The 23,401-nt window shown below is 39.4% G+C and overlaps 1 protein-coding gene across 1 annotated transcript in view; it reads left to right on the top strand.

The window, feature by feature from the left end:
* The first annotated feature begins 9,526 nt into the window (after window positions 1-9,526).
* USP6NL (USP6 N-terminal like) overlaps window positions 9,527-23,401 on the top strand; it is a 126,768-nt gene continuing 112,893 nt past the window's right edge. Inside the window, exons 1-2 of the mRNA XM_082498341.1 lie at window positions 9,527-9,594; window positions 14,896-14,985. Coding sequence (XP_082354467.1) covers window positions 14,982-14,985 — 4 coding nt within the window. The 5' untranslated portion in view covers window positions 9,527-9,594; window positions 14,896-14,981. The remainder of the gene's footprint in view (window positions 9,595-14,895; window positions 14,986-23,401) is intronic.

The following is a 23,401-nucleotide window of genomic DNA, read 5'->3' as shown; positions in this document are numbered from 1 at the left end:
GCCCTGTCAGTGGTTATTTCTAAACTGTACCAACTAATTTTATAATTAATGTACTCCATTTTCTGCATTTTCCTAAATGCGCATTTCACACTTTATCTTAACCCAAGTGGGAGCAGCACTTTGTATTTTCCATCACCTCCCCTGCTTCTAATTAAAATTCAACTATGGGTCAAATCCTTGGCTGGAAAGAATGTATACAGACCAGGATCTGCTTTGTATAAAAAAGTTACAAAAACAGGATGTGTTTTATTTGACTGAATGGTCAGGGGTCATTTTCATTTAAGACACATTTTTTCTCATGGTTTTCAAATGTATTTTGTTTCTTAAATGACAGCAAAAATAAAATGCATTTTTCTCAGCATTTTTTTCTTAAGGACCACGCAGTAATTTGCTAAATCTTGCAGTCTCTCTATATAGTGAATACATTACTGCTTGCCTTATCTGCTTTCTCAGCTTTCAGGCTTATTTCCCTCCAGCAGGAGGGAAGAACTTGGGTGCTTTCCAATCTATAATTATTAAGAGGACAGAAACACCATATATTTTTATGTACGACTTATTTTTTTCTGTTACTTGTGTTTTTCTTTGGACGTCTTCCCAAACTGAAAACTTGGTAATGTGTTCTTCCTCCATTTCACTGGCATGCTGTCCTTTTCCCTTGTTTTTACCTACTCCCCAGTGAGTCCCCGGTTTGTCCTGTTCCATTCATTCCCTCTGGAAGGGTTTTCAAGTTTTGAAAGTTCACTTCAGGAAGATTTCATAATAAGAACTTAAGAAAAATAATATAATCTTGCTTTAAAACACTTCCTTCCTCTGTTTTGCTGATGAATTATAACAATTCACAATACCATCTGGCCAGCAACTGGTACAGAACTTATTTCATTGTTTTAAATGTATTTGTTTCTTTTGGTTATAGAGCATATAACATGAGGATTCCTTTGCTGCCATTCTGTGATCAGACAGACCCGGGCTACAACATGAGATCAAGATGTGCCCAAATGTTTAGAATCGGGCTAGAAATAGCCTTGGCAAATGATCTGTAGTCTTACAGTGAATTAGAATGCGAGTCCTGTGGTGGAAGGCAAAATGCAGGTCTGAATTTTGCAGCTTGATCCATTTTCTAAAATCAGAGAAAAATCTGAAGAGAAATCCAACCTTCTTCTTAAGGGGACTTTGTACAAACTTCTTAAGCTCATGATCAAATTTAAAATGAGAAAGGAACCTGTTTTCTGAATCCAGTTTTGACATAACTCAGGATAATGGAAATATAGCAAGACAAGAAGTTTTCATGAGCTTTCTACAATCCCAGTTTTGAGGAATTTCACATAACAGTTCAGGAAGCTGGATGGTGCTCCAGACCCAAGTCTAGGAAGGACAGCCTCCATTCCAAAACCCAAGTGACAACCTAAGCATAGTCCAGTTCTGAATTTGATTGTGCATGGATTGGGAGCATTGGTGGTGATGTGGAGGGGAAGCACTGCACCTGAGCCTCACTAGATGATATGAAGCACTTAATGCACAAGGTGAGTGAGGCTGCAGGGCTTTCTAGGTCCTTCCTTCAAGTATATTTGAAGCAGACATGAATATCAGACATTTAAGACGTAATTTGAGGCCTAATTCAGTGTGGATCCTAAAGTGGTGCAATTTCAATGAAACTGCCTCTCCTTATCCTACAGCCAAAGTTCATCTAATTTGTTTGGGTGTTTTTGAAAATACTGTGAAAATTAAGAATTACTTAAAACAGTCTGTCGTGATTAGGGATGTCCTTACAGCCCTTACTGTCAAGTGGATGTTATGGTGTGAACGTACAGACCACTTAGCAACAGAGATTCACTATCTGTCCCAAGAGCAGATGTTAATCTTCAGTGTCAGTGCTGTGCCAGCCACAACCTTGCTGACCAATGTCATGTTTGGTGTTGATTTTTGACACAGCTCTTTTGGTTGCCAGCTTTTTCATATAAGCTGCAGCCAGACAGTAAGAGGCAAAGGCTAGCTTCACATTAATGACATAGGGGGTAAAGTTCTTATAATTTATTTTTAGTTCACCAAACCATTTTAGTCCTCAGATTTAGATTCTTTAAAGCGAACGTTGCTGTATACCCAGCACATGATATTTTCTCACATGTTGCCTCATTTACACATGCTCATACAATTTCCATGTGAACCATAGCACATTGTAAAGCTGTGTCGTATTCTTTTAATTTTTACACTGAAAGATTTCAAATGGAACCTAACATAATTAGATTACAGGTAATCTCTTCCCATTTTGATCCTATTCTCAAGAGTGTTTGCAAAGAAGCTTACTTGAGTCTTAAATGCATAACTTTAAATCATGCTGACAGTGATGAATAAGAGAAGCACACTCTTAGGAAAACATGCTGTTGTGCAGGACAAAGCCTCATGACTGTAGCAAGTGAAATAGGTATCTCCATTGGCAGTGCCCGCTTTAAAATCCTCGACACACAATTTTTTAAACTTCCACACAAAACCTACAAGAAGTTGGTTCCGAGCCCTTCCTTATCCATTTCTCTCCTGAATCAATGCAAACCCCTATTAGCATCTGCTCGTAACAGTGTTCCCAAAGAGATGGTATAGTTCCTATTAAGGTGTAAGCCTTCGAGATAAACTGCAGTTTAGAAGCATTTTCAAACAGCCATCACCTTCCTGGTAGTATATTAAAAGAGATTATGTGTTGCCAGAGACAGCAAGCCTTGTCAGGTCAGGACAAAACAACATTTTAAGCCGATTGGCTCATATATCTCAAGGTACGTGTGTCCTTGCACAAATTCACTTTCCCCTCAACCCAGTATTTAAGAAAATCCACCTTTCATGATGCTGATCGATCTGAAGTGTGCTCAGATTGAACCCTGCTTATTGTTTTGAGGTAAGGGAAGGAGGAAAAAATCCCCTCCAAATATGATAGCAAATTACTGGATTATAAGGACACCTTGAGGAAAAAAGCTTGTTGTTTGGTGTTTGGTGCCTCATCTTTCCAAAAGCTCTTCTTTGCATAAAAATTTTGTAACAGGATAAAGCATGTTTACACTCCAGAGGTATTTGCCAAATGTTTGGGAAGCTCCACACTGCTTTACAGCCTAAAAGCTGGCTTTGGTTGCCGAAGGTGAGGGGTGCCTTTATTAACGATGGTGGCTGTCTACAGGGTCCCTGGGCTACCTTATAGGATGAAATTAGGTAACTGTTTCCCAGTAAGACCTGGTGTAACCACCAGCCTCAGCAGTATCTGTGAGCCCCTCTTCTTCATCAGCCAGGAATGTGAATTACCCAATGGTCCCCGTATTTGGGCAGTCTTAGCGCCACTCATGCAATGGCCCTACCGTGGGAAATGAACTCAGTTGTTTACTGGTGTGAAACAGCTTGAGAGAGTTTGACCACCCTCTAGCTGGCTTCTATCACTCTATGATTGCCATATGGACTTGGTTAGGGAAAAGATAAATGGATAGGACCTCCAATTCCCCGGCAAGCTATTTCTACAGTTAAGGCTTTGTAGGAAACCTTCACGCTGCTTTACCCTGAACAGGAGGCTGACCGAACACAGATGGCTCAAGGGAGAGAGGGAAGCATGTGCTTAAAAGCCCAGCTTGCATCCCCTGTTTCGTGTTGTGCTACATAAATTCTACATGAAGTGGAGTCAGGAAAAGACTAAATACTATGACGTTAGAAAAATATTTGAATCTTCCACAAAGAGGTTTACCTGAATGAACTGAATGTATTTCCTCTCCATCAGTCATTTACACTTCTCTGTTTGTTTCAGCAGCAAATGGAAAAGGTCATAAAGATTTAACTTTTGCACTACAGCAGATGAGTAATTACACCTTTTGCAGCAAACACTATTATAGCACAGAGCATCTACACATTTTATTGCAGGGTCCCATTTTCATTTTCTAGTAACTTCATGAAAATGTATCTCTGAGGTTTTTAAATTTGTTGGTATCTAAGAAATAATTCTATTTATTTTAACTTTGAGTTACTTCTGACATTCTGGTCGTTACGGGTGAGTGATAATAAACTTTACTCTAATAGTGACTGTGCTCTGAAAACTGACTCTATAAATATCATCATGAGATTCCAGGTTTCTTGTGTTACTGCAACTCTACATCAGATCTTGAGTTTACAAAAACATATATTCCAACCACTGTCCTGGAAAACCACACTACGGCACACAACAGATGAAGCTAGTGTTTTGGTTTGTTGTGCGTCATTGCCAGTAAGACTTAATTGTCTTTCTTCTTACCTGTTCCTTTTCTTTCTCTGTTCTGACTATGTTCTACCTTTCCTTGATTTGAAAGCTGGATTATTTGATTATAGCTTTTCCCTCTCTTTCATCAAACCCCTCCTCCTCCTGCTGTGGGAGCAGGATCAAATCTGGTTAACAAGAATCTAAAATTCTGATTTAGGAAAACACCCCAATTTCATGTTTCAGACACATCCTACACTTCAGCTTTCATACAGCCACACTTGCCTTATTCAGGCAGGCTTTCTAACTTTTGCGTTTTCTATACATAGCCACCTCGCATTATCTATCTAGTCAATGTAAAAAGGGATCTCTGGGAAGTTATATGACATGGGATATACAGGTAAGTGACATATTTTTGGTATTGTAATGTTTTTCGGTTCACTGAAAAACTACTTGGTATTAAGGAGACATTTTAAAAAGTTGTATTGTACTGTATGAGTGTATTAAACTTTGTTCTATGTGTACTTTTCATGGATAAAAGAATACTGAAAGCTAAATCAACATTTAAAAGGAGAGAAAGAGAGAAAGGAGAGAATACTGAAGTAACAGAAGGAATAAGACAGAAGAAGGTGAATGGAAAAAGGCAGCAAAATGCTAGAGGAGACAGAAAATTTGGGAAAAAAGGAAGGAGATAAAGAAAACCTGTCTTGACAGATCAGACAGAAATAGTCCCTTTCATCAGGCAATGACAGCAAGGGCTGCATGCATTCAAATCTGATTCCCATGGCAGGAGCCACCAAAAGCAGGAAGAGAGGCCTGAATCGGTGAAACCTGAACCTCAGCAAACCAAGGGAGCCCGTAGACAATGGGACTGAGTGAGGGCAAGCGAACAATCAGGACCAAAGGGAAGAGAAAACAGCCTTTTAGGGCAGCCAGAAAAATTACATCAGCAGTCAATAATGAAGCAAAGGGCAAACCCTCCTGCTCCGTCCCTGCTTTTAACACATCCCTTCCTTCATAGAATGCAGTGTTTCAGTATACGATGGTGGGCTGATACCACCACATGTGTACAGGCAAACCTCTGCCTAAATCATCATTTCTGCAGAACTGGCTGATGCCAAGCTCCTGGAAATGTTTATGGCATGATGAGGCAAGTGACGGACTGAAAGTAACACCCGAAACACAGTCACTCACAACTTTCATTTTGGAGAAAACAAACAAAAGCAAAAGCAGCAGGTGGTATAGCAGCTGAGTACCTTTAATCTTATAAAACATTGATGTACTTCATGATACTGGAAAGAATAGCCATCTGCCACCTATTGTTCATAGTCCTATAAACACTTCATATCAAATTAGATATTTTGAGTGATATCCTTTGTAATGATTAGAGTAGGTTTTAAAAGTGACAAGCCTCAAAGGTTGAACAGGCAATTGTTTGAATTTAAGACTAACAGACAGGCTTGTATTTGTTCGGATACCTGCAGGATCTTCTGAGCCACTCACTCTTGGGGTACATACCTGAGCATAAATGGTTTGTACTTTGAGTGACAGAGAAAAAAAACATTAGCTCATGTGCCTTAAAAACAGTCTGCAAGCAGAAGTGGAAATGCCATATGCCACAGAAAATATGTTGAAATCCTACACACCACAGAAGCTGAGCCAAACCTATGGCACAAACACAATTTGAAAAGGAACAGTCGAAAACCAGTTTTAAAAATTATTTTAGGACCAACAAACTTCTATTAACTGCTGTCTTTTCAGTTCACAGAATGCATAATTTTGTAAAGTCAGAGTCAAGCTCTTCAAGGCTGCAGCTGTGTCCTTATGTGAATTTATATGTTCAGCCCAGTGGGCTGCCTTAGGGATTGGCCACCACAGCAAAGTGCTCCAAAACTTTCACGGACTGACAGTGTACAGTTGCCAACTCAAAGCCTGAGTTTTGATTTTCAAAGCCATCGTTATTCTGAAATGTCGCTCAGTCAGGGATTACAGCTCCATCAAGGACTTGTTGAGGCAGCTGATGGCAAAAGACATATGCACCAGTACACACACAGCTGTGCAGCGCTGAGCGCTGCTGAAGACCTGGGAAGAAAGAAGCTCAAGAAGCGGTGTTGAAGGGTCATCAAATTCATTCCCTTGTCCCATGGCAAGATTCAAATCTCACAGGGTGGATTCAGCTAGGAAGCCCGTCAATACTGTAAGGGCAGACTGTAAACAGGACTTGAAGACAGACAAATTTATTTCCATGAGATGTTGCAGTTAGCTCATATAATTCTGCACATATGCTTTGTGTTCTGCTTAATTTTTTAAAAAGCTTTTTTATTGAAGAGAATGGGTTTCATAAGATTCATAGCTAAAAAAAACAAAGGGCAAAGCACATTGAGAAATAATTGCTGATGAAAATCTCATAATTTTTGCAATATGAATTCTTGTAGTCCTTTGAAGTCCAGTAGGAAGGATTGCAATGTTACAGGGAACAGGATACTTTAAAAAGGAGGGTTAATACTCTGTTCTTTTGTCTCTGGCTTTGTAATATTGCTGCCAAATAATGTCAGTGGCCATGCTGAGTGCTCAGCATCTTGATGTGGCATACCCTAAGTACAGGCTTGACGAGATGAAGCATTAGTTTGCGAGGTGTTCACTTCTGTATCTCCAGTCACAACTGTAGGTGGCTACTACAACACCTGAATTAAACACAGACCACCTTTTGATGTAAATCACTGAACATTCCCTAACATCAACAAATATTACCAGATCAGAATGTAATTTAATGAAAGGTCAAGGGTGTATCGTAAATGGGATGCCCAACAGAAATCCAAGTGTGCTTCACAACTCTCCAGTTCAAGTTCACACTCGGCAAGCAAACTGCAGCTTTGCCATTTAAAGAGGAGGTGGACTTTACACTGGCAATTTTCTGCCATGTAACCCACACTGCTCATCCTGGGCATCGCATGAAGCCGAGCAGTATGGGGTCAGCTGGCAGGTGACATAAAGGAGTAGTTTTGGGGGCAGTGTAGATGTAACAGTGGTCAAAGACTGGCGAGAAGCATACTGAGATTTGTCTGCTTCCCAGGGCATGCTCCTGCAAAGACAGCAGAGACACAGGCAATGTCTCCTCTATGTCCTCGCATGTAGATCTTTAAGCATTATGAATAAAAATGATTGCATATGCTTTCTTAGACTAAGAACTGTAATAAAAAGTGGAAGTGTTGGTAGAAATGATATTGCAGGATTTGTACGTGGGAGTAGTGATAAAACAAGTATGATATCACTGTCAGCCACGTGGAAAGCTGTGATTTTAGAACTGTTCCACATCCTAGTTATAGTAGTGCAACAGGAAACAATGAGCATATGGGGAAACAAAAATTATGATAGAGAATGTACGAAATAGAGACGAGATGGTTCAGATCAAATAGAGAGCTCCCTGTGGAAGACATTTATCTTAACTAATTAGCCATTTTGGGAGGAAACAAATCCCTAGCTGGAAGAAAGCTAAGTATGTTTTTATATTCCAACACCTTCTAAAATTTTTAAAAAGACAATTAGGACTTGAAATTGGAAGGAGTTAGATCCAATCGCAGTATCCCTCTTGGGATTTATGGCATACTGACAGTCTAGTTACAACTACTTTCTGAAATGTATTGCAAAGCAATAAATAATTTCTGTTTTCTGTTACACTTTCTGTGCACAAGAGAGGAAACATTTAGACAAAAGCGATCTGAGCTGCTATGTCTTACTGCCTTTAGCCATTTTCTCCTACCTAAAATGAATGTCATATGCAACCATGCTCATACACAGCTATGTAGATTTGCTATATTCTCAGGCTGTGAGACGTACTGCCATGTGGATTTTCCATGTCAGGTTAACAAGAATCTAAAATTCTGATTTAGGAAAACACCCCAATTTCATATTTCAGATACATCCTACACTTCAGCTTTCCAAGGACAGAAAGCCCATTAAAAATGAAAAGATCTATGGAGAAGATTTACTGATCTTTGGCGAACCAGTTGGTAATTATTCAACTAATCTAAGCTACCCTGGAATAATGGTGCAGTGCTTTCTCCAAATTGTCATGAAATGCCCTTGTATTACAAGATTTAGTAAAAATTAATATTGGAAGTTGAGAGCCCCACAACTCATAGTGCGAGTTGTCTGGAACTGCTTATTCTAAAGAGTTTCTCTTTAGTAGATTATATTAAATTCCTTGGTTACTATTTGAATAGGAAGTATTTAAATATAATTATTACACAAACACAGGATTGTTTAAAACACCCAAAACATTTACTGAACATTGCCCTGTTTTTGTACCATTACTGGATGTCTTTTGGTAGTACATTTTAACTACTGTTTATTTTAATCTTGCTTCTAATGCAACATCATATTTTATTGCTACTTCAAATTCCTCTTAACCGCAGTGGTTTTCTTTTTAAACCAAGCTCACCCCTTCTGGTCACGACACCACTGTGGCATTTGAGATGTCTAATAGTCCCAAGCAGCTGTTTGTCACATTCCTATGCTTCTTCCTTTCCACTTTTGTTTGTAAGTCAGTTTACTGCCCCATGCAAAGCACAGGGATGTATATGCATAAGTAATTTTCACATAGGGAGTGGGAAGAGTCTGCTTATGGAAGAGGCAGGGCTGGGATCAAAGTTGTCCCTCTTGTGAAGCGAGCACGATGCCAGCAGAGCTGGAATGGGCAACCCGGCCTATCCTGGCATTATGTATTTTCACACACAAGCCTGTGAAGTTCACCCATAAAGCTGTACTTCAACCCTCCAATATACAACGCCGCTAGCTTGCCAGAGAAAACCCCCCCCAAAAAAAGGCAGAATGAGGTTTTCAAAATGAGTAGTCTTGGTAGTTTACACAGCACAGCCTAGTGGCCAACATAAATCTGAAGGGCACAAGGCCTGCTTTGTGTTTTTTCCCCCCTCGTTTTTCCACAGGATGCCTGCCCCTGCCAGGTACCTCAGCCTGCGGCTCCCGGGCCACTGGCCAGGCAGATGCCTGAGCTGGTTGTGGGTGGCAGCAGGGCTTGGCCCTGGGGGCCAAACGCCTGAGTCTGGCCGGGCGCCCACCCCTACGGCCGCCAGAGCAGCTCCGGCCTCGGTGAGGGACGGCTCCCAAGATGGCGGCGGCGGGAGCAAAGAGCGCGGCCGGGTCGGGAACCTCCGCGCCTCGTTGTGAGTCCAAGATGGCGGCGGCGGCGGGTCAGGCCTGTGGGACGGCGCCGGCGGCGGGGGAGGGACGGGGGCGGGGAGGGTTTCCATAGCGGCGGCCGCCGGTGTCACACCGGGGCACTTCCTGGTTGGAGGCCGCCGGTCCCGGGGCAGCAAGCGGGGAAGTGCCGCTGGGGAGGAGGCGGACGGAGGCCCCGGAAAGGAGGAGGAAGCCGAGCAAAGGTAGGGGCGAGCCGGGACGTCCGGCCATTGTGCGGCCCCCGGGGTGGCCGGCTGGACCCTTCCATTGCCGGGGCCCGGGGGGGGGACGGGACAGACATGGGGACCGGCTCTTTCCATTGAAACGGGCGGGGTGGGACCCAGTTCCTAGAGAGCTGAGGGGAGGCGGGCAATACCATCCTCCCCCGAGGGGGGTGGAGGGGGTGCCGGGGCTGTGTTCACCACCCGCAGGGCTGGGGAGGTGGAAGAGGCGGGAGCCGGCTCCCGGAGGGTACTGGGGTGCTCCAGCCTGTTCCATTCCCAGCGGAGGGGTGTGTGTGTTTGGAGGGTCCCTACTATTTCTGCTTGGGGGGAGGAGGGGTGTGTGTGGGAGGGTTCTGGGGGGCCGCCGCGGTGCGGGAGGCAGCTGAGGCGAGTGTGCGGGGGAGCCCGAGGGAAGCCCTGGAGGAGGAGCCCCTGGGTCCCATTGTAAGGCTTGAGTGAGGTGTGGCGGCGGTGGGGGGGGCCGCCCCGGGGGAAGGGGACGACCACCCCCTCCGCTCCCCCCAGCAGCGTGGTGAGGGGTGCGCTCCCCTCAGGGGAGTGGGGAGCTGCGGTGGCCCTTGGGCCGCCGCCGTCAGAGCGGGGCAGGGGCTGAGGCAAGGGAGTCTGTGGAGGGGGTGGCGGCGGTGGTGGTGCTGTCTGAGGGGGTCACGGCTGTGGGTCGGACACCCCTTGGGGCCTTTCTGAGGGTCCCCCCCCAGTTCTGTCACGGTGGGAGGCTGTAACATCAACCCCTGTCGGGAGCAGGGAGATTTTGCATGGCCGAGCCCTTGTTTTAACGTGACTTTCTGGCGCTGCGGCTTTCTGTACTTGCTCCCTCCTCTGCTTTTTGTGATACTTCAGGTCTGTGGTGAAAAGTACCAGGCTGGGAGCGTCGTGGCCTGGTACAGGAGGGTCCGCAGCCCTGCCCGCTTCCCACAGGCTGCGCCACCGACAGACTTCAGTCTCCACAGCCCTCCCTTAGTCTCTGCTGGGACTATCAGCAAAACAGCCAATTATCAGATGTTTCAGGTTCTTTCCGTGGTGTGGATGGTTGCCTGTAGGAAACCACCGAAGCCAGTGAACTGCCAGCTGAATGAGGGTCAAGTGGTGACTTAAAACACTGTCGCCAAACTCCTGTACCAGTCGTTTGCCCGTGTTTACTGGAGAATAACTTTCTTTGTGCTGTTTTCTGTTTGGAGCAGACAGCTGCACAGAAAGCTGGCTATGAGCGTAGCTAGTTTTTAGCTTTCACTGAATTACAGTGGAATGAAAGCGGGTGTGCATCTGCCTTGTTCAAAACAAATGTATTTTGTGGAGGATCAGTTACATTAGGATACTTCTATTAAGTAATTGTTCTCCATGGTTATTTTGCTTGGTGCGTACCCTGCAATCTAGAGCTGCTGTGTGACAGTCGAAACTCAAACTCTGCTAGGCGTGTGTACATTAAATACGGCGGCCAATCAGCACTGCCTGAAACTAAAAGCAATTTGCTTCAACGCTTTGTAGTGTAAATATTCCTGCTATGAACAAAGAGGAGGGTGTGTCATTGTGCTTGTTTCATTTGTACTTCTAGGTGCTTCCTCATTTGTGGCCACTCAATGATCTTGTGTAGATTCTTAAACAGTAGTAGTCTTACTTTGTTGCGAATTTTACATTTGTGCGATCTTGGGCGTTTTACTGAGCTGGGATGCTCAGAAGCTTGCTGCTATATTAGGATTTTTTATTATGTTCTTTTTAATAGCCGTGCTCTTAAGTGGCTTAGTTTTGCTTTTTTCTAACTTCTGTTGTAACTGATTATAACTTTGAAGTGAATTCAACTTGGTTGTGGTGTAAAATAAGTATTTAGTAGAACTGCCTTTTAACCATCTGTTCCTTTGCCCTCTGATTATACAGCAAGGAAACCAATAATTTCAGACTTAATGGTTTGCCAGCCAGCTATCTATAAAACTTGTGCTTCTGAAATCCCTGTATCTGTTTTCTTTAAGGGGGCATAACTTTTTGGTTTAAAGAAGAAAGTAAATGACAGTAAAATAATGCTTTGTGGCAGGCAGGCTCTTTTCAGACTATTTTGTCTTGGTGTATGTTTAAACAGAGCAGTTGCACGCTGCTCTTGTGATTTCTGGTTCTTGGGAACTGGGGATATAAATCCTTAATGTTAACTCCTTAGCATCTAACTTAACCAGATACTACAATACCATACACGCAGATGAGACCTGAATCTTTGTCAACTGAAAGGAAAATCTTTTCTTTGGATAAGCATCATAGTGCATAGGATTATAGTATGCTATAATTTACTTGCAGTCTGCCTTACATTAATTATCCTGAAACAGAGTAAAAAACCAGGATAAAAAAGGAACCTGGCACTAGGTGTGGAAACAGATAATTGAATGTATTATTAGTGTGCTTGAATTTGAAGTTGTACAGAGCTTTTCTCGTGTCAGGTATACCTTTCAAATCGAAGTCAAAATGCTGATAGTTTCACAACTACTTAAGGTGAATACCACAAAGGGCTAGTAGATGTGTGTTAGAGGAGGAAATATGGGATGTAATACAAGGGTTAGCTCTTCAGAAAAAGAGAAGGATCAAAGGTGTGTGTATGTGGGTTTTTTTTATAGCTGTGTTAATTGCAAGGGAAAGCCTAAAGGACATCAGGTACTATTTTGAATAAAAAGGCATTTTTTCCAAGATAGTATCTTTCAGCAGGACACTCAATAAGTGGTAGTCTTTCTGTCCTCTGTTGTGTAATAGTTGGTAGTGTTTGCGTGCAGAAGAGAACCCTACAAGTATTGAAATAAATCAGGTTGTTGACCGAGAGAGCTAAGTGATAACCATTTAGTTTCTAACACACATCTTTAGGAAAAGCTTCAATGTTGTAATGCAGTAGAAAGTACAGACTTTCTGATATTTGGCAGTGTTAATTTTTCCTGACTTTCCAATACTGATTGCTATTGCTAGACTTGAAATTACAGATAAAAGATGAACTTTCCTTTTTTAGGGACTTATGCACTTTCAAAGAGCCCAAGTAAATGCCTTCAGCAAAATTGTAAAGTTGTGAACAAGGGAGACTTTGTAAAGCACATACACAGCGTTAGTTCAAAGAACAAAAACTGAATTTGACCAGAAGTCTATCTTGGTTAGTAAACAGATATAAGCAGTAGCTAAGCAAAATATTTAGACACAGAAGGCAAGACAGGAGTAACGTTTTGTAGCTGAAGTCAGAGTTCAAGTTGCTGTGGTATACTGAAACATTCACTTTTCATGGTTACAACACGTGTTTTTAGGTAGTATATACTGCTATATTCTCTCCTTCTCATTTCCTTAGTGTTATGTGACTAGATTTTTATAAATGATATGGTGCATAATAATACTATTATTAGCTTTAAGTGCTTTTCAGAATTGATGTTTTGTTTTTTCCTAATGAGCAGCCTTTTCCTGTACATACACACAATAAATGTCATGTAATGTGATGTCTCTGAGGCAAAGGATTGTTAGTGCATATTTACAAAACTTAAGGTGAGACTATACCTTTGGAAAATCAAGTTGAATGGGAAACTCCAGTCTTCCAGTTGACTCTGCATAAGATTGAAGAACAATCTGGGCCCAAAGGTATTATGGAGCTCTGGTCAAAAGTGCTTTGGACCTGGGTTGAGGGACGTCTAACTCATTTGATGTTCTTACCATAATAGCTGTAATTAGGCCAGTAAATAATTAAATGTCATGGAAGTTATATTTGCTAATTTTGACATCAGTAATCAAAAGGAAGCTGACAAGACTGCACTTCTAATGATATGTTTTAACTAGACACTTTATCTTTCATTAGGCTGTGTATGCTTAAATGTTTAATTTAGCAGCCATTCATAGAGAATTGACAGGACCTGCAATTCAAACTGTTCTTCTTCAGTGATTGCACCATCTAATGGCTTTGTGTTCATCTGTGGTTTTTTTATAATGTTTGCAAATGTATTTTTTCAGCATGATACCATTTTCTTCCCCTGTTAAGCCTCTTGCCTGCATTACTTTTTCAATGCAAAAAAAGTTGGTTGTAGTTTTCAGTCTACAGCATTACTGAAGGTGTCCTTTTGCCAGTTGAATCCTTTGTGGTGTTTGGGTGGTTTTGGGTGTGTGGGTGTTGGTGGGTGTGGTTTTTGTGGTGTTTTTTTTTTTCATTTTTTATGAAACCGATTTTAGCAATTGATATAGGAGCCCTCTTGTGATGTGAATCCAGTCCTGTGATAGTTCCTTTACTTCTTTGGCGTGTGCTGGAAATCTGTAAATGTTACATGAACTCAATACTTTTTCAAAAATTAGATCTCTTCTTTTGTCTTTCTGTATTTTATTTTTTTCAATGTTAAAAGATCAGGAGAGTTGAGACTTTAAATCTGAGTCAGCACAAGAAATTATCTGGCTGGATTAGCACAGGTGGTCAGATTCAGCAAGTTCCAATTGGCTCTGAAAAGAGGAAGTAAATCGCGTAATATTCCTTAATTTACAGAAACTATTTGTGCAGGTATTTGAGGAAAACTCCTTATAGTTTAATAGATATGTTTGATTTTTTTTCTTTTCATGTCAGCTGTGAGGTGAAGTTACTTTTGTTTAACTGTTCTATCAGACTTGTATAAACTTGCTTTTAGCAGCAGGATGGAGATTATATAATAAATTTTCCAAAATGTACTTGCTGTGCTGTCATTGTTGGAGATCATCCTCTATATTTCACTTCAGGGAGAGCCAGGCATATTGTTAGTGAATCCGTATCTGTCCCACTTAGTTATCTTTTTTTCATTTTGATTATGAATTGACTGCTCTGATAGTTTATGGTTGCTGGAAATGGTAACTTTTTCAGGTTTTGTTTCTGAGGAGACAGTGTTGGATGCTAGTGCCAACCCATGCTTATTTAGTAAACTTACTTGTAGTTCTTGGAGTATCTTCGTGCTAGCTGAGGTTGCTGAAGGAAATTACTACTTTGATGGTATTTTCAGTTACTATATCCATATTGTAGTTTTGTACGTTTAACTTCTTAAGAATGTTTGTCTTCTGGGAGCAGTTATATGAACGAGTACATGCGCACAGCTTTATAATATGAATGGTAGAAGAAAGTACTCCATTGGATAATATATCCATAAGCAGTAAAGTTCCTCAGTCATAACGAATATATTTGTATTCCTTTCTTTTAACAAGAAGGATGAAAAGACAGTAGGAAAGGTGGTTTATGTATATAAACATTTATTCTAGTTATTTGAAGTTGAAAAATGATTTGTCTCTTTATTTTTCTACCATCATCAGGACATGTATACCTCTGAGAAACCTTCTCCAACAAGATACCTTGCTTCAAGACCTGTCTTGGGTTATATGCAAAGAAGTTTCCAGTCATGAGTGAGTAGATTTCTTTCTTAAAGAAAAAAGAAACCCTTAGTTTGCGGGTTAGAAGAAATGTGCTTCTGTAGTGGGTTTTGGAAGGTGGTTCTTCCTCAAAAATGTCCATAACTGAGTTTTGGCTCTTCAGTCCTTTAAAATAACCAAATAAAGCTGAGATTTGGCAGATACTGTTCTTAATCTGCAATTTTTTGATCAATGAATGCTCTGTAAAACTTCTGTGTTGGTAGTCTGGTATCATTTTCAAGAAGGTGAGTTTTGTAACAAGCTGATGTTTGTTTTTTCAGTATAAATAAAACATATAAGTCTGAGGGGGAAATGTCTGGGGTTTGCAAAGAACTCCAAAATATGTGACAGTCCAGTAAATTAAAATAGCTGGTAAAAATCCGACATAAAATGAATGGACTTCATTTTATAGGAAAAAAATAAGTGTATTACTCAAATTCCGGTATAGAGGTCTGATCCCAAAGGAATTTTGGCGTGCATTGAAAAGATCTGAGCCATAGAAAACTGTGACTTATGATCATTTTTGGTGAAAAAATAGATGAAAGACTCAGAAGTTTTGTTTTAGGCCATATCTGATGGGTAAGGTAATCTCTTTTTAGTGAACCGTTTTGAGTATTTAAAGGTCTTTTGTAAGTTTTGTGGATGTGAGACTTGTTAATATAATTCTGCATTACCTAACCTTACATCATGTAGAAATAAGGATATAACTTAATATGCACAGGGACTGTATTTATAATGTAGCTTAGTTTGAACACAGCTGTACTGAATCTGTTGAAGAACGAGCATCTAATTCATAGGATAATTATATCCTACGTTAGTAAAATAAGACCATTTGATTTTCTGGGAGGAAGCAAGTGAAGGAAATTGTTAGTTAAATTTCTTGTCAGACTAAATGAAAAATGACTGTTCTTGTCATCTGGAAGAAAAAAAGAAGGATGGAGGAAATGCTTGCTAAATGCAGCAAAACAAAAACTACACCAGAAAAAGGACTGAAAGAATTGCTGAGCTCTAGGGTTCATGCTCAGTGTAGATGGAACTGTTTTGGTATTTATATAGAATTATATATGTTCTCTTTTATATTGCTGTTCACACTTATTTACTTTCTGACATTTAAAGTATTTGCTGTATTGCATAGATGACAACCTGAATATCCTGATTTGTCAAATGCTGCTATATTAATCTTCATTTGTTTTATAGAGCATCTCATGTACTGTCATTGCCTAATGTGTAGTCTTAAACATAACAAATACCTGTAAGTCTTTTAACCTTTTGAATCATAGTTGCTGTGTTAAGTGTGACTCACCAAAGTGCTGCTGTGATGTTGTTGGTTTGAGTACAACAAATATTATCATGACTAGAGCCATTGGTTTTGGTGAGATTATGACATGATTCCAGACTGGAGAGTTTAGCTTTATATTGGCAAGAATGAAAACCCTTATTCAAATGAAAGATAACACTTTCGCAGTACTTTTTGTGGTGGTTAATAATAATGTTATTCAAAATACAACCTCTGCTTTGCAGGACACCACATTCCTGTGGTAGATTAGGCATTTAAGTCCATGCTAAGTGATGGTCTTCAAGGACACAACAGAAAATGCTGCTTTTTTTGAAAATATGGTTTAGAGAAGATTAGATGTTTATGTTCAGCTGGTGTTGGATTTCTTAGTTCATGGTTTACTCTGGAGAAACTTGAACTATAAGCATGTACTATATAGTTTTAGGCTCCTCTCTACTAAATACCTCAGTCTATAAGGTATTTAACATCTTATGAAGATGCATTTATTCACATACTTCTGTACGTGTAAGCTTATTCACAAAATCTGTGGGCACCTAGAATAGCTAGATGTGTTAAAAGTAACAGGGAGTCTCTCGTGTTCCAAACTTGTGCATCCCCTAGTGTAATTCAAACTGAAAATCTGATGATCTAAAATGTGGGAACATCAGTTTTGTGAAGGCTAATAACTTCTTGGTTAAAAAAATTGGAATGCTGTTATGTGCAGGCTACATTACAGAATCCTACTTGTTATTTTCTTGTGATATGCTTGACGCTATATATGTTGCCATTGCTGTTTGTGAAGGAGTGTTCTAGAATCTCAGTCCTAAAATGATTAAATCCCTTTTCTAATATCTGCCCTAAATTCACAGGCAGTTGATATCTATTTGGTTTTCTGCCAACCTTATTCATTAGCTTAAAAAGCAATTTTTACCTGTATCATATTTGTCATTTTAGCAGTCTGCTACATACAGCATATTATATTATTAGAAACAGCTTGTAGAAGTAAATTTGTAATATCTTGGTACTTAAGAAGTGCACACAAGCTTATTTTTAAGCAAATGATCAGTTAAAATTTTTTTGAAAGTAAATAGGGGGACTACTGCTGTTGTATAACTCTTAATAGTTATCAAGTGTGTAGGTAAGCGCTTTAGATCCTGTTGTATAGGATCTTCTCCAATATTGGGGAAGAGTGTTGACAGAATTGCAAAGTCCACCATTCATGATAGGTGCTTTTAGTTGTGGAGTAATACCAAGAATCTGCAAAGGTGTTAAAACTGAGTCAGTCTTTTATTTTATTTCTGTGGAATGCCTTTATAAATGTTTTCATAAATAAGGATAAGACAAATCCGTATTTCAAATTATATTTTACCATTGCATGCTCCATAGGACAGTGAGGTCACATGCTTGAAGGGTGCATAAGAGTGTACGGTGTAGCTAAGTTAGATTGATCTTGATTTATTTTGTGTTTAAAGATAACTTGTCAGGGAAATCTTGGCTGTATGTAACCTGCCTAGAATGTCACACCACAGAAGTAGTTGTTTAATTTTCTATGTTTTCTCCAGTAATTGACATTTAGCTGCCAGAAAATGTGTAGTGTCATGATAAGTTGTTATGATTATAGACTGTGCTTTTTATGTTTGGGAGTTTTCCTCTGCTTTCTCCTTTGGAGAAAGGTCAGTCTAATGAATTTATTTGAGCTACTGCAAGGAACTCAGTTTGCCAACAATTAAACAAAATGTTAGTACATACTGTTGCAACAAGCTGCTGACATCTTCATCCCCCCCCAATATATAGGATATGGTGCTGACTTTGCAAGTTTTTTTTATTATTCTGCTGTCAAATTGTACAGAATCATTCTTTCCTAGCTTTGTCTTTCTGCTTTTAGTTTTGTTTCGCACACCCTAAAAACTTAACACTGCTTGCTGTTGGGAAGTTAACCTTCTATTCATTGTGCTTCAGTGTCATCTCTTCAGGTTATCTTTCTGATTGACTGAGGGTAGGAGTGCATTTTGTGTGTTTGGAGAGATGCGATGCAATGTAATCTTATATTTTGAAAAAGGTCAGTGTGGCCTGGTAATAAGGTGGGAAACTTTTTGCCTCACCGGTTCAAATCAAGACCACAATGGTGTGATTAAAGGCTGCTTCTGTTTGATGGTTGGTTATTTATCTTGACCCCTCATTACAGCTGGCTTTCTAGTTTGTGTTCTCAGAGGAACCTTAGGGTTTTGTGATTTCTAAAAAAAAAAATTAATTTTTTTCCATTCTTTTTGAGTTCTTGTAGTGTGTGTAAAGAAATAGTTCTGGCTGTCAGTTTCTCTGTTCATGAGCAATAAACTTGGGAATTAAAGCAAATGTTAAGGTCAGCCTTAATAGATAAAGATGCAATGCTTTAGTGAGTGTGTGTTGTTATTCCTATGCTTGCAACTGAGAAAAGTGTGTTCTGGGCTTTTATAAAGCTTCCTAGGCTAATAAACATCTGTTTGGTTAAGGCTGGCTCAGTTCTTGCCCTTCACCTTCAACCTCCCTTTCTTGTATGCCAGAATGAATTTGTAGTGAACTGAGGACCAAGTGAAACTGCTGGTAAAATAAATGCTGGGAAATGAACAATTTTTTGTGGTTTACACAAAGTGTAAGGTGACTGTGCATGTTGTGTATTTTGGAGTAAAGTGTTGCAAATAGTTACAAAGGTGATTGATGTAGTTTAAGAGGCTTTGTAGTCATCAGTTCTTTTCAGTGAGCTGAGATTGAAATAAAGGAAAAAGACTTAAGTTCTGATTCATACATAAAACTGCATGCTGGGGAAGGAAAGCTTAGACGTAAGCTAAAATATCTTTATAATGACATATAACAATGATTACCTAAAGGATATCAGATTATTATGTTACATGCTAAGTTTTTGTTTTATTTCTGAACCATGAAAACCCATTCATAAAATACGGGCTTGAAGATGCAGTATGTGAAGTGTTTTCTTTAGCGATTGTTCTTCTGATTTCACAGCACAATTATCTTCTAATCTTTGGAAATACAGTGGCTTGAGAAATATGGAAGAAGCTGTTGTCTCCTAGGTCATCTTTATGGAAAACCTGAATGATAAGAATTGTAGGAAATAGAGCCATAATGCAGATTTGAAAAAGGTTAGTTTGGAGACTTGGGATACATTTAAAATATTTTAAGAGTTTAATAATAATACCCCCCCCCCCCTGCAGTTCGAGTATCTGGAAAAGAATGAAACCTACAAGATACTTAAAATAGTAAGCTACTGTATATTAACGACCTCATAAAAATTACTTCACTGATAACATTAGTATTTATCTTGTTTGCTCTGTTTTTTTTTTTTCTTGAAACTGTCAGGGGAATTTACCACTGTACATAACTGTAGTGACACATGAGTGCTTGGATCAGAAGTAGTAGTGTAGTAACTTTTTTTTTGTAGTGGGAGGATGAAACATGAAAAATAGTTGGTTGGCTCCTGAACCTAGCAGTCAGGAGAAGCACTTCCCATTCTTGATCTTGCTTCACTGGTACTCTTCTGTGTTTTCTTAACTTTTCACTTCTGCTTTCTTCAGGTACTGCTAGTTAATGCTGTATCTGCTGGCTGTCCCCTCAGTATAGTGCAGCTGGTACTGGAGGGAGGCTATCAGCATGCCTGATGGAGATAGTTTTCTGACTTAAAATGCAGGTTCAGAGGTCAGAGTTAATGAGTTACAGAAATTTGTATGGACTTGTGGAAAGCTTTGGATGAAGTTGAGTTTCATTAGAAAGGTCTGGCCTGTAGGAGCCAAGGCTGAACTGAGGGTCTTTAAAATTTCATGACCCCCTTAAAATGTTGCCCCCCCCAATAGGGGTGGTGGTGTACTTTCCCTGTCTGAATTCCTGCACAAGGAAGAATGCAGGAGCATTAATCAGGTTGATTTGAATTGGTTGGGCTCCCTAAGCTGTTCACTACATAGCTGTGTAAATGGCTGTGCTGCTGTAATGCAGAGACAGAAGCACAGGGGTGAGAATAAGTGGTCGGTGGGCGAGACTGTCCTTTCAAGTGGTGGTGCTGTTTTCCCCTTGCTTGAAGTGTGTATGGAACTATAGTTTAAGTTGTTTAGGGATGTAGTAATTGTGAGGAGAGACATCTCCAGAAGACTAATCAGATCTTCCATGACCCAGTTTTTCACCAATGCTGTAATTAAACTGCTCCTCTAAATACAGAGGGGGCATTAGTCGCAATAAAATATAAACCCAAATACTTTACATGCACAGAAGTGATGTGTCACATTGAGGAAAGGTAGGCACGTTAGTATAAGCTTCCTTGGTTTCCTCAATATTCACATTTTATGATGTTGGATTTCTTCTTATTTATTCAGTTGACATGATGCAACTTCTGAGACCTCAGAACTTTTTTTGCTGATAGTATAGGTATTTAAATATATCAGAACATAAATTAAATATTTTTGGAATTCATCTGCACTTAAAAACCTGTTTAAAAATTTTTCATTATTCTTCCTTTATTTCTAAACACTTTAGCATATTTAGGACTGGTAAGTTGTGGCTTTCCTTGTATGTAGGCTTTATTTTTAGAGTGAAGAGGAAGGCAAACACTTTAGAGTTTTGTTTTGTCTCTTTTTTTTTTTTTTTTTTTTTTTTTTTTTTAGCTGAGCAAAATAAGTCTTCTATCTCCATAGATTGAAGTGCAGTCGCTTTCTTTTCTTAAGCTTTGCAGGAGGTTGCAGCTACCAAAAATGTATTTAACACATTCAGAAACTGTGCTTCCAGGTGATAGATTCAAGTTCAGTAGTTTCACTTTCTGTAAAGCTTTGTGAACAAACAGGTATTGCTTAGTGCTTAGTATTTGCTGTTTCATTTAAATTATTTAATAATGTGTAGTAAAGCTAAATGTTTTAAAGCCCCTTGCATATATTTAAATATGTTTATTAAACAATTTTATAAAGTGGGGTGTTTTCTTTTTTAATTTTTTTTTTTTTTTTCCATAAAGGGAACTTCAAAGTTATCTTCTTTCAGCTGGGCTTTCTCCCTGTGGGTTTAAATTGATGGTCAGATTGATGGGGATTCTCTAAATAAGTGAGTGCAACATGACACTTACATTTAAACCAATGTAACTTCTGTTTGTAAACCAAGATGTTGGCACTGGCAGGAAACTATTGTTAGTTTTGAACTGACAGGAGGGTTGTGGCGCAAAGTTACCATCATGAATGTTCTTGGAGGACCAGTCTTTTTGTATACAGACTTATTGCTCCCTGAATATGTCCTTGCACTTCATGTTCCTTCTGTTATGTTTGCAATGAAAATTAAGGTTGGATTATTTGCAAATTATTTATTTTATGACACTCTAATTCTGTGTCCAAAAGGGCAAAGATTATACAAATATGTTTCTATTAATAATTTATATATATTTTAAAATGCCTTACATGTTACATTTTTGCTATATATTTTTATGTAATTGTCTATTTATATTCTAAATTATATACTTAAAATATATAACAGTTCTTTTATTTATGTGAGTATAAGTAGAGGGAGTGATTTCTCTTTCTAAATTTTTCTGGCTGTCACTGTTTTGATTGATGGCCAGTAAAGACTGCTGAATTATTACAACAAATTGGTATACACAGAAGCACATCCCTTTGACATAATACTCTCCCATTACAGTTTATTTTTTTCCTTATGTCTCAGTCTTTGGGCCTATCTCTGTACTCCTTTATATGGAACATTGCACAATAATGCCTTTTTTGTGTATCCTTGGTACTCCTGCAGCAGAAGGAGTAAGTAGAAAAGAACACTGTAACCTTGTTCTCTGGAGTGAGTATCAAGTATCCACCACTATGCAAGCAATTCATATTTCTGGGATCCTATTCATCCTGTGATAAGTTGAGGGTGGTGTTCAAGTACATTCCAAAGGGGCAAGGATGCAGAAACTCACAGCTAAATACAGATGAAAAGAGAGAGCTATAAATGGAGATGTTTGGGCAGGCACCCCCCCTCTTTGCATAAGGTACTATGTAGCCACAGAACAATGTTCTAGTTACTGCGGAGAGGACTTTCTAGAGGCTGCAATATTAGGCTCGCTAGTGGTGTTAGAATTTCCTATTGAATTAGAGAATTCACAAAACAGATGAGTCAGATGAGGATTAGAAATGGGCTGGAGAAGACCTTTTCCAACAGCAGTGTTAAGTGAGGTATTTAGAGGTCTTTCCTTGCCTGTTGTGAGTCATGTTCTCCCTTTCTGTACAAATGATTGAATAATATGCACCACTGTGTTGGAAAAGTGAAGCTGTTGCTGCTCATTAGTGTAACTTTGTCACAGATAAGAAAAATAAGTGAGCTTCAGCCTCATTTTATGTTATGTTAATTATTTATGTTCATATTCAAGAAACAAAACACCCGATTTACAAGATATCTGGTTATTTTAGGCTAAATTGACTGTGTTTCAAGAAAAACTACTCTGACATTCTTTACCCACTTTTTGATAGGAAACAACTTCTTTGATTTGTAGCACAGATGGAAAATATTTGGGGTTGTTGCCATAAGTGGGGTTATGCAAGTAGTCCCAGCAGGATTACTGGCTCCGTTTTTGTTTAAATTTAAGATCTTTTCTTTACTTAAACTATCCAATCTGTTGTCGTTTCAGTGTTTGAAGGGTGGTTGCAGATGTTTGTGTAAACAAAGTAGCCGCACTTAGGTGATATCCTATCAATCATATGATTATAAGGTTCATTTAATCTCTCATTGCAAAAGAACCCTCTATAAGTAAGAGATTTTAGTTCTTAAAATAATGTGGGAGACTGACAAGATAGCACTGGAATATTTTCAAGGCTATTGGTATGTCTGTACATATCCTGCTCAAAATTTCTGAAGTGAGCAAAAAGCTGTGCAGGTCTTCCAGGCTGGTTTGAGAAGCTGGTGTGTTGTAGTTTATTTTTCTTTTGTCTTTTTTTTTTTTTTTTTTTTTCTTTTCCTTTTCCTCCTGTTTTATTCTGTGTGACATAATTATTGTCTGGAATGGAAGGCATACATGCTGTAGAATCTCCAGTGCTTTTGGCCAGTGCAGTCATTAATCTAATAGATCACTAATATAAAAGGGCACTTTGTTTTAATAAAGCATTTGGTTTGCCATAGGAGAGGATTCTT

Source organism: Vanellus vanellus (assembly GCF_965231255.1).
Source record: "Vanellus vanellus genome assembly, chromosome: 1".
NCBI classification, from domain to species: domain Eukaryota; kingdom Metazoa; phylum Chordata; class Aves; order Charadriiformes; family Charadriidae; genus Vanellus; species Vanellus vanellus.
The sequence above is the reverse complement of the archived record's forward strand: the minus strand, read 5'-3'. Positions and strand labels throughout refer to the sequence as shown.